Consider the following 12,614-nt stretch of genomic DNA (forward strand, 5'->3'; position numbering starts at 1 on the left):
ATTACTCACTCGCTGCCAATGTTTATAAAATACAATATATTTATGTGCATATATCCAATTGTTACACATGAAAATTCCTTTGAAAAAATACCCCTTAGATTGTAAGCCCTCTGGGAACAGAGAAACGCCTCTTGTACCTGAGCGTAGCTCGCTTGAATGAGGAGCAAGCTAAAATCTAAAACTGAATGCCCAGTTTAAATGTAATAATTCCTATATTTATTCATAGAGTTACAACATCCCATCCTAAGTACCACTAAGCTAAATGCCAGCTTATATGGCTGGGAAGAGACGCGAGTCCCAGTGATACTGGGCAGTTGGCGTCAAGCCGTTTAAATAAAGAGGCTGCCCTCTTGTGAACGCATTACGGGCTATTAGAGAATGCACTAGAAATGGCGTAACTGATCACACGCTGACTGACAGGGCCAGAGGAGGAAGTAAGCATGCACGACCACACCTGGAAAAAGAAAAGGCAGTTCTGAAATTATAAAGGGAATTTTAGTTCTGCTCTGCTTCATCTCAGGCAAAATTCCCAGACTAACTAAATTGGGGCAGCTTGGAATTTAAAACTTCCCAGTGGAAGGAAATGCGACATTTGCAGCCCAAGCTCCAGGATGACTTCCATTTCATGCCTCAGCGGCCTAAAGCCAGGGACTGCCTAGATTTTTTTCAATAAAAATAAGTTTATGCTGTGGAACAGCTAATCTATAAAATCCCTCAGGAGAAAGAGATGATCAAGAAAAGAGGCGTTTTTTTTTCTCTCCTTGTTTGCTTTCTTTAAAATTAGCTATTTGATTTGGATGTTTCTTAGTGGGGTGTGACATTAACCCGATTTTCACCAGCTGTGGTGTGTGAGCAGACTCTTGCTGGAAAAGCCTCCATCTGGGCTTCGTTTTCTTTCAGTCAATTACATTTAAATTCAGTTACAAATGTTTGCTCCCATCCTCTTGGTGGGTTAAATTTGCATTTACAATGTTCTAGATTTGCTATAGAGCGAGAGGCTCTGATGCCAGATGGCTTGCCTTATTTCAGTGGTTATCGATTTCTTATAGGGATAAATTAAAGTTATGATGCCCAAAAAGACAAAAAAACAAAAAACAAAAAAGGTAGGGGCATGGGAATACTCTGAAAGATAACCCGGTCAAGAAGCAAAGTTTTAAAAATATGAAAACAACCTTCCCCAACAAAACACAGTAGATAGTCTTAGTAATAACAATGAGGCAAGTAATCTTGGCAAGTAATACTGAAAGCATGCAGGCTGTTGAGAGGATGGGAAGGAGTCAGCTGCACATTTCTGCTTAACAGTTTCATTTGCAGGAAGTCTGGCCATGCGTGCGTGGAGTTTTTAATTTCAGAATGCTCTGCAGCCTTTAAAAAATTGCACACAATGCATTGCTAATCTATTAAAAAAAAAGAATTTGCAAATCTATTGATGAGCTACTTACTTAGTCAAATGCCAAATCAGGCTACAGGTATGCTGGAAATGCTTTTGTGCAGGATGTGTCGCAGTGCCTTCTGCCCTCAGCGTGCACTGGAAGGTACGCTGGGATGGAAGCCATTCCTCAGTGTGAAGGCCGTGTACGCCGAGAACCCGCTTCTGATTTACAGAGACAGAGAGAGAGAGAGAGAGTGAGGACATTTTTCAAAGTCATTTGCCCAGGTAATTTGCCCAGGCTGAAAGTTGCCTTCCTCCATCTGGCTAGAAGTGCGCATGGGCATTTACACCTCGTGTACCTTTAGTTGGATTAAGAAGAGGTATTCCCAGGGGATGTGTATATTTGACTTTCAGATGAATACTCACTGTTTTCCACTACTCCCCCCTCCGCCTCAGCCATCTCGAAAGAGAATGGGTGCATATGTGTGTGGGGGCTTTATATGTATGTACCCTGTAGGCAGTTTCTACAAGGTTATATGCATACAAAGTGCATATGTACACGTGCAACACTGCAAGATATTCAAAATTGCCTCCTTAAAGGCAAAATATATTAAGAGATTTTTCTATGGGTAAGAAAAAAAAATCTCTTAGTGAATCTGGCTCCTGGGATGGTCTCCAGTAACAATACAGCACTAATAGTACAGCAACTGGAAACTGAACAAAGAAATAAACACTGCATAATAACCTCTGTATTATCTTCGGTGCCCTTTTGGTATTAAAAAGAATATTGAAATGTGTATTCCTTTCTTATTTTTTTTTGTAGTGTGAACAGGGCAGGCACTAGGGGCTGCGACTCCAGGGGTGAGATGAGAAATGGTGAGGAAGGGAAGGCGTCAGGCATGACTTCAGAATCGGGGATGGAGATGGGTGGAGGCTAAGTTAAGGGCTGGGAGAGAGGGGAGTGCTCTAGGCAGCAGTGGCACACTGGATGATGACTGTGGGGAGCCATCTGACATGAAACAGCTGATCGAGCTGGCCAGCAAATACCTGAATCAGAGGCAAGCAGGATGGGCTGGGAGGAGCTGGACAGCAGAGGGCCTCTGTGAGAGTGAGGCCTGTGCCTGTCCGTCCAACTCATCACCTCGCTGTGGCTAGCCCTGAGTTTCATCTCATTTCATTTTTCGGTTCTAAGAGGGATTTACTCTGCATACCCTAGGTATGTAAATTAGATGTGGCAAACAGGGAGTCGACATTCAAAACATGTTTGCAGTCAATATCAGCTTTAAGCTAAATCTAATTGGCTAAACATTTCCCCCTGTTGTCCAGCTAAAATGTATGTGCACAAAATCACTGTGTGCACAGATTTAGGGAGACAAAAAAGGTGCGGGTTCCAGGCATTGTTGGGGCAGGATTTTTACATTTAGATTGCTATTGTGATATTCAGTGCTAAATTTGTCAGGATAAGCAGTCAGATTTATCTGGTTATTCAGCTGCACATTTAGCTGGCTAGAGGTGGCTGAGTGTCTAGTAGAAGATAAGCAGGTAAAGCATCAACACTGAACTTGTCTTCCAGTGGAAGAACAGATCACCAGTTCACCTGAGGAATGAATTGGCAACTCAGTCACAATGCTGAGCCATGTAATGTACCTCAGCCAGAAGGGCTAAAAGACAAATGGACCCTTCTAGATGTCAATCCTCTTGCAGTACGTTTTGGGAAATATGAAATGCAATTGTAGTTATCCTTATGTGGGCAGGTTCTCGAAACAAATGAACGGAATGGGAATGAAGCACAGCAATTGAACACTCTCTCTGTAAAGCACAAGAGATGACAAGCAGGAGTATCCAGAGTTCACCATATATCATAGAGGGACCTGAGGGCTCAAGGGGATGCATACATCATAGTCACAAAGCAGAGTAAGAAAATGTATGGGCGAGTCTTGCCTCGTATAGATTTTTTCTTGTATTATACAAGAAACACCTTTTGTTTCAGCTAATTTGTAACAGAATAAGCATAGGGGTTATAAAATGGAGAATCCATTAGAATCTGTTTTAATTCTTCTTTATCACATTAAACCTACAGCAAGTTGTTGCATATTGTTTACAACTTGTTGGAGGGTCTTGTACTTTTCTATGAAAATTTAGAATAAATGAACAACCTAATGAGTCTGTATTGAAAGGGAAATGTACCAGGTGTATGCACGTTTGTTAACTGGTGTAAAATGTATGCATTAGGCATATTTTCACGACTTTAAACTGTGCAGGTTGAAACAAATTTGTGGCAAACTAGCACTTCCTTTGTGGGCACATTTTTCTAAGGCATAGTAATAGTAAGCCTGATTATTTTTTTCTAGCACAATTCTTAAATTTGTTGCAACTCTAAAACTGATTGTATATTCAGAAGTTACAATTTTACAGAGCTTTTATGAATTTTTATCCTTCTAATGCTTAAATTCAGTTTACCATTATTTTGTGACTTGCTTCATCAATGAATTCTATGAAAACTAAACAGAGGAACACAATTTCACGTGACTTGTCTTTAGAGAAACACGAACCTCTCTTGATTGAACTTTTTGATCTGCTGTGATGCAACAGAAACACAAATCCATAACAAAGATTAAAATGCATGCTCAAAGCTCAAGCTATCGTAAGAACATAAGATTTGTCATACTGGGTCAGACCAGGGCCATCAAGCCCAGTATCCTGTTTCCAACAGTGGCCAATCCAGGTCACAAGTATCTTGGCAGGATCCTAAAAGGTGAATAGATGCAGTGCTGATTATCCCAGGGATAAGCAGTGAATTTTCTCAAGTACATCTTAATAATGTTTTATGGACTTTTCTTCCAGGAACTTGTCCAAAACCTTTTGAAATTCAGATTTTACCATATCCTCCGGCAACAAATTCCTGAGTTTAATTATGCGTTGAGTAAAAAAATATTTTCTCTTATTAGTAACGTCATTGTGTGTCTCCTAGTTTTTATACTTTTTGAAAGTGTAAAGAACAGATTTGCATGTATCTGTTTCGCTCTTTATTTTATAGAGTGCAATCATATCTCCCCTGAGCCGTCTCTTCTCCAAACTGAAGAGTCCTAACCTCTTTAGCCTTTCCTCATAGGGGAATCAATCCGTCCCCTTTATTATTATGATTGACCTTTTCTGTACCTTTTCTAATTCTGCTCTATCTTTTTTGAGATGTGGTGATCAGAATTGCACACAGTACTCTAGGTACGGTCTCATTATAATGTATTTATTTATTTTATTTTGAGTTTTTCTATACCGGCATTCGCAATGGGAATCGCATCATGCTGGTTTACAATGTAACAAGGTGTGACAAAGGGAAATATAATAAGAACTTAAACAGGTGCTGAACGAAAAAATAGTAGTTACAATAAAACAGGGAAATAACATAACTTGGAGTAGTGGAAAGGCGATAGTAATTTAACAAAGAGAACAAACTTGCCAATAAGTGGTAATTGTAGGGTTATGGAATTGGTAAAGTTATTGATTATCATGTTAAGAAAATAAGAGTCGATTAAGGTGAATTACGGTTCAGTTGTAGTCTGGAAAGGCTCTGTTCTATTCTCCACTCCTTTCCTAATAATTCCTAGCATTCTATTTGCTGTCTTGGCCACTGCCACATACTGAGTAGAAGATTTCAATATATTATCCACAATGATGTCTAGAATTTTTTCCTGGGTGGTGATTCCCAATGTGAAACCTTGCATTATGTAACTATAATTTGGGTTGCTCTTCCTTATGTGCATCACTTTGCATTTGACCACATTGTCATCTGCCATTTGGCTTCCATTTCTCCCAATCTTGTAATTTTTCACAATTCTCTTGTGATTTAACAACTTTAAATACACATTTACCCACAGAGAATCCCTTTAAAAACCGCCACCTTAAATATGCTATAAATATAATTGCAGAACCATATTAATAGCTTAGTTTCCTTTTGGGAGTACGTAAATATACTTCAAGAATACCATGGGGCAAGTATAGCCTACCATCTGTCCCAGTTACAGAGGAGGAGGGCAAATAAGTCCTACTTAAAGGGTTATGAAGTTTTGGAATTGGATCCATGATGACAAAGAAACCAGAGTCCACTGTTGTCCAGCCTATGTGAGTAGATGCAGCAGTGAGTCATCTGGCCCTCATGCCAAAGTATGGGGTTTGTCACCGCCCATCTGTCTAAGAGGTAAAATTTGCTTAAAGGATCCTGCATGGGAAATAGGGTTATAGGATCATTCCAACTCTCCTCACTGCCTCCCAATTCATCCAGCATCCTCACTCTTTGGAAAGCACACCGGTACTTTCTTCAGAGCATTCCCAGCCGACCGCTGTCCTGGAGATGTCTATGGCATTCTCACAGGGACCTTTGTACACGCCCTATTGGTCTGAAACTTGGATATGACAGTTGGAGAAAGTGATATATTATATTATGCGGAAGATACCGACTTGTTCTATACAGCTCAGGCTAAATGGCTTGAAGAGTTAATCGAGAATTAAGGAGCCGTAGATCACCAGGTACTATAGAGAATTAGAATTAGAAAAGATATAGGGAAAGGTTCTACCGGAGAGCTTCTTGGGTGAATAATGGTGAGAAAAGAGACTAGCTTTGTTTGGGGAGGGGGGGGGGGGGGGAAGCGGAGCAGGGTAGGGTGGGCTCAGTCATAATTAATGAAATGTCTTTTACCAATGACATGTCGTGTACGAAACAATTTCCCCATGCTGGCTCGGTAAGTGATAGAAATGCGAAGACAAAGCCTCTAACTTGTCATGTCACTTCCATTCCTGCCAGGGCACTTCCCCGGGGAGAGGCACCGAGAACACAAGCAATGCATGAGGAGCAGTTTCAGCACTCACAAGATAGCTCTATTTCTGAAATGAAAATGCAATTAGCCCAAGTAAATGAGGTGAGATTATAATAAAGCGCCTTTCTCTAACCCCTGACGTTTCTCTGTTAGCATCTAAAAGTTATTCCGTGTTGGCAGTGATCTGCTCATGAAAGTGGGACAATTATTTTATTCCTCGGCTCCAGATCAGTGTCCTGGACTGTCCGCTGAGGATACCCTAGCTTTGGTAATTGCTTTCAGTTTCAGCCACAGTGACTTTGCTTTTCTTCCCAATTTGCTTTTCTTCATAAAAATAAATGAGGAAGAGAGCTGGACAATAAATTAGACTTTCCTCCTTGTTGCTCCAGGCCTCTCACAGTTTTGGGAAGTGGAATGTATTTTAATATTAGGGGGATTTTTGGGTGGCAGGATTACTGTTTAAAGGACGTTTTAGTGGCCAGGTGTGCATCCTGGAGGAAAAGTGAGAACAAAGTGTGCATTGAGTGTAACTTGCAAACCAATGAGGCTGATTTTTAGCAGTATTTTCAGAAATGAAGTGCTCAAGTCAATCTGCTGCCTGAGGCAAGGGATGAGACGACGCTTCCCTCTCCCCAAGGTGCTGTGCAGGTCAAATAACTGGGAGGACCAAGGGGACCTTTGAGTCTGGCCTGTTCGGTGATTTCAAATGCTAGGGAAGCGAGAAGGGGAAGATCAGGGTTCCCAGAGGAGGGACAGATAGAATATGCGTGATAATATTCCTAGGAACCCGACAACCCAACACCCTCTCAGGAGCCCTGCTACCTGCCTCCCACCCTTCCCCAGCATCTGCCCACTGGAAATGTGGAAAATGAGTGAATGCGGAGAGTCTATGTGTCGCGTACTCTCTGCAGGCTGGTGCCTCTGAGCAAACCTTACAGCCTTGAGCCCTCACCACACAAAATGATAAATTACGCATTTATAACAGGTTTTACATGGAAAGGTACCTTCAATCTTCTCTTTTTACATGCACTGCTGTCATGCCAGCCAGGAAACCCTGCATAAAAGACACCTGGAACCCATATGATTAGACCTAATGTAAAGTGCATTGGGTGTGGTCTTGGTCCTCAAAAGGCCAGGAGTAAACAATAACAACATCGTAAACCTGCCATATCAAAACGGCACTGCCAGTGCTCAAACAGTAACAAGCCTACCCAAGAAAAGGCAAATAGGACACCAGGCCCTAAAACTCCGATGCTTCTCCTAGTCGGAAAACAGAACAAGCCAAGCTGCTATAGATCCCTACACAGAAACCTCTACCTGCTAGCAGAATACCTCACCTTGGTCGTACGTGCAGAACCCAGACAGACTCTCATCAAATACAGAATACAATGGGTCCATAAAATATATTTTTTATTTTTTTTATTTAAAAGTGTTTGTATACCGTCTTTACAAACAGTGTTTAATCAAAACGGTTTACATAACTAAATAAAAAAACAAATGTAAATAAAGATTTAAATTTAAAAGAACATAAAGATTATCAAATTATAAAAGCTCAAAATTACAAAAATATATAATAAAAATAAAAATCTAAAACAATGAATAGTTTACATAAAAAATAAATCAGTATATAATAATGTTGTGCCCTGTGTGATGGAGAAGTAGTTATGTTATTTAGTGTGTGATATATGGAAAGCGGATTGAAATAAATGTGTTTTTAGGGATTTTTTGAAGTGTTTGGCGTTGGATATGGATCTTAAAGAGTCTGGTAATGCGTTCCATAAGATTGGTCCAATGTCAGAGAATGATCTTTTTCTGGTGATGTCAAGACGGGCCTGTCGTGGTGATGGGATGTCTAAGAGGTTTTTGTCCAGTGATCTTAGATGTCTGGTGGGTTTGTAAATCCGGAGAATGGAACATAAGGTAATTGAATTGGGAGTGTAGATGAGAGAGTGTATAATGGACAGGATCTTGAATTGTATTCTGTATTTAATTGGTAACCAATGTAATGATTGACGTATCGGAGGGATGTGATTTTTTATGGAAGAGTTTGTTAAGATACGTGCTGTTGCGTTTTGGATCAGTTGAAGTGAGTGAAGTGTGTTATAAGCAGAAAGATGCAGACAAAAACTGACTGGAAACTGCAAGAAGCCATACTTTGTAGCATAACCATAGAAAAATAAAAACATCACCATTTCTCATGATACAATAATAAAATCAAGAAATATAACACATCAATCATAATAGTGAACCCACACTAATAAAAATAATATGTATTTCAAAATTGCTGATAAATAGAACATTCAATAATTAAACTCATATAAACATTTTTTAAATGTTCCCAAATACCAATTAAATATTTCAAATTCACCCAATAATTAAAACTAAATTGAAAAATAAATTCTCTGCTTTTCATACCTAGGATATTTTGATTTCCAGTTACCCTGAGATTGTTGTGGATTAGTAGTGAGAGGGGGCTGCATACAAACTTTGTCTTCTCTCATACAAATACATTCTTTAACACACATATGTTCAATGTCACACACACCTTTGCCAAACTCTCTCACTCATGCGCACACACACACACGCACACACACGCACGCGCACACACACACACACACACACAGACTGACAGCACCGGCCTCCACCTTCAGCCTCTTTCCTCCCAGGGACCAGGCTAGCGCTGCTCTTACTCCTCCTTCTTCCCACCTGCACAGGCCCATATATTACCTGAATGTAATCTACTCTGAAGTGTCGAAAAGCAGACCACAAACCTAACAAACAAACAAATAAATAAATAAATAAATAAATAGGCTTCCTCTTCTGGGCCCATTCAGATGGGAAGAACAAGAAGGTGCAGTCCTGCCACTGCTCTGCAATCCCTAAAACTAGGGCAGATGGCCGCCTACTCCACTTGGTGCTTTCACCAGTCCTGCACTCTCTCCAGCTCACACCCCTCCATACATTCTTGCTCTTTCACTATTTCCTACCTTTTTCTCCTCTTTTCCTCTCACTTCCCATTTCCATCTCACTCACACCCCCTTCTCTTTCCTCCCAACTCTCTCATTCACACCCTCCCCTCCCGAGTCCCCTCTCATTCACTTCCCCATCCCTTCACGCTCACCCCCTCCCCTTTCACTCACTCAAACTCTTCCCTTTTTTTCCTTGCTCCCTTCCTTTCTTACATACCCCCCTCCCTCCTCTCCTCCTGGGAACCCCTAACCCTTCACAATGTAGACCACCACACCCACCCTCCCTATACACACACACATTCACACATATCCCCCTTAACACAACTCCACCCATATCCACGCATACACCCCAACCTACACGATCCATTCACTCACTGCCCTCAAACACTCCTCCACCACAACTCCCCTCTACACACCTGCACCCCACACCATCATAGACTCGACTCTACAAATCTATGTTGGAAAGCATTCCTGAGGCCATTTCTCCGCATCTTTCCATGTCTTGTTATTCAATGCATTTCTTTTTCATCTCCTTTTTTTTTTTCAGAAGTTAAATGCACCTTGAAATTACTTTTTTATCCATAAAAAGTTATAAACTGTATTTATTTCTCAGCTCCTATCACAGAAGCATGGTTCCATGAGGCTTAGTCTGTTTACTGCTGTGAGCTAATAGCTATAAAGTTAAGTAGGGCTGGTCTTCTGGGACCACAGAGCATAAACTGATTAGTGCCAGTAAGCGCCTGTATGCTGTTAGGGAGCCATGTCTTTTGATACCCTTTTCACTCTTAAAAATGCTCTACCAATGTGCTAGTATTTGTTTTTCTCTATCAAGCTCCCTGCTTGGACAGAAGTAATAAATCTACAGATAATGATAAAGACAATTATACTACCTCTTTGGCATTATGCTGAATAAAATAATATGGTAGCCATGATAGTCCACCAGATGCATAGAAATAAAGGTCAAACAAGTTGAAGGTGATACCTTTATTTTGGACGGATTTAATATATTGGGGACCAGCTTTCAAGAACTTCACAGAGGAAAATAGGAAGTAAGTTAAAATAAATAAATAAATACATTTCAACAAATAACATTATTCTATATTCACAGGCAGGAAAGAAGAGGAAAGCCTTGAAAATGAGATTTGAGTTGAAAAAATACTGGTAGGTTATTCCAGATAAAAGGAAGCAGAGACAGATAAAGTTGTACAGTATCTCCAACTGAGATAAGATTACAGCTAGAAGAGGATGAAGGCAGACATTGTTAATCTGATGGAACTCAATAGTTGGGGAAAAGTGTTAACGGAATAGAAATTTTGGCTTTAGAATTCCAACCTATTTTGAGGAAGATGAGAAAAGTGTTTCTTTAATAAACTCAAGTTGAAGAATTAACTTGGCTTTTTCTTTTTATAAAACACTTTAAAACTTGTCACAGTAAGGGCCTGGCTACATAAAGTCCCTTCTCTCATTCTTTGTTTATGGGAAATGATCTGGAGGAACCAGGCCATGAAAGGTGATGAGAAATGACAGTAAAACTGACAAAATTGTAGGGAAAAAAACGGTAATTATGGTAAAGATACTGTGCAAAAGACAAGATTGAGAGGAATTAGTCCAAAAGGTTCCTGACTGTCAAAGCAATGTAAATCTAGTGACGGATACTGAGCCCTGGTATTTACCCGAGGGCAGATAATATTATTCAGAAAGATTGTTATTATAGGTCAAAATTCTAAACCACTGGGAGTGGCCATTTATTAATATAAATCACCTGGGAATCTCCTTCAGATACACCAGGCAGGATCAATATCGAATCAAAGCCAACAAAAGTGCATATCAAACCTTTTTTTATTTTCTTTTGTAAATTGGTGAGGAATCTATTCTGTAAATTTTGGCAGTGTGCAAAAACCTATGCATATGATAAGTCGCCGTAGGTCAGAGATGAATATTTCCCTCAATTTCTTTGTGGCAGTATAAGGTAAAAAGCACCATGCCTTCCACATTTCCACATATTTGGCCATTTGTACAGGTCAGACATTCTTCAGAATAGAAACCATTATAATTTCAGCTAATTATGATCTAAAAGGAAATAATGTTTACAACATTAATGGCACACTTTAGAAGGAACCTCAGATAGGGTTCACTCTGTGTCATTAAATCACTCCTGTGATCTAGAATATTCAGAGGTAAGAAAAACATTGCATGAAGGAATAAATGTGCTGTTGTTTGAGAATTCAGTATAATATTTCTATCAGGTATAATACATCTATTGCAGGAAATGTCTGCATTTCTTTCTTAAGTGCTTGGATCCATACTGAAGTATAATTCTCTTCCATTAACGCTCTCTCAAGAAGTAGTATGGTGAAAGCTAAAGGAAGAAAGGGCAAATGGAAAATTCCAGAACCAGTAAATGATAGCCTATGGAATTTTAGACTTGAAAATGTATCAAATTGCCAAAGGATTTACTAAGCTGCAATAAGGTTATAACTCATGTAAAATAACATTTAACATGTTACATACCCATATCATAGCAATATCATGTGCTTTTTTTAAACTAAAATATCCAGCCCTATTAGTTGCATTGCATGCATACAATTGCCTAAAGCATAGAAAGCATCTAATGCGCATCCCAATGTCCCCGGGATGCTTGTTAAAGGGCCCAGAGGCCTAAAAATCCCCCCACAATGCTTCAAACTTCCCCCAGGGGTCTTGCAAGATTGCTATCTATCCCCTCCCCCCACAGCCTGTCAAGATGGCCCATAAGTAAAAGGTTTTAAAAAAAAAACTTTAGAGTTGCACAGTGATGGCCTTGCCCCATTCCTAAACCCCTTCCTTTTGTTCATATTTGCCCCTCCCCAACCAAAGAGCCCCCCCCATATCCAAACTTACTCCTAGTCGCATCCCCTCATACGCCCCCCCCCCCCCCAGCTCCCTACATACACCATAAAACCTGGTGTCTAATTGTGCCCCCCTCCCTCTCCCCCTTAATAGGAAATATACCCTGGCCTATGAACCCCCACCCCGCCCCCAGACTCTCCTCTTAAAGGTTGTCCATACTGATCAGTATTTTTATTATTCATTATATTACCTATTGTGTATGTGATTACTGAAAACCACACCTTGGTGGCTTTGGCTGATTTGTGCGGTATAAAAAAATTATAAAGTGAATAAAAAGAAAGAATCCGTGGTGCCCAGGGGTGGCCCAGAGCACCCTATATTCCAGGGCCAGCCGACGCCAGCGAAGAGTAAAATACAGTGCCACCGCTTCTGTCCTTAGGGCACAGTGAAGGAGGCCACTATAGCATAGAGAAGATCAGAAGCAGCCCTTTACCAGTGTTAAATCTTTAAGTTACTAGATTTTTTTTATAACTCTGAGAAGCCTTCTCCAAACCTATCCTTCTCTACCAAGTGCTAGGGAGGAAATACAGAGCCTCCTGCACATGGAAGTAGGTCGGCGTCACTTGATCCAGA

The 12,614-nt window shown here is 40.3% G+C and overlaps 1 protein-coding gene across 1 annotated transcript in view; it reads left to right on the plus strand.

The window, feature by feature from the left end:
* The window catches only part of LOC115074749, a 60,569-nt gene that overhangs the window by 36,439 nt on the left and 11,516 nt on the right, over window positions 1-12,614 (plus strand). Inside the window, exon 6 of the mRNA XM_029574512.1 lies at window positions 6,171-6,285. Within this exon, the coding sequence (XP_029430372.1) occupies window positions 6,171-6,285 (115 nt within the window). The remainder of the gene's footprint in view (window positions 1-6,170; window positions 6,286-12,614) is intronic.

The sequence above is a fragment of the Rhinatrema bivittatum genome, chromosome 13 (assembly GCF_901001135.1).
Source record: "Rhinatrema bivittatum chromosome 13, aRhiBiv1.1, whole genome shotgun sequence".
In the NCBI taxonomy this organism is placed as follows: domain Eukaryota; kingdom Metazoa; phylum Chordata; class Amphibia; order Gymnophiona; family Rhinatrematidae; genus Rhinatrema; species Rhinatrema bivittatum.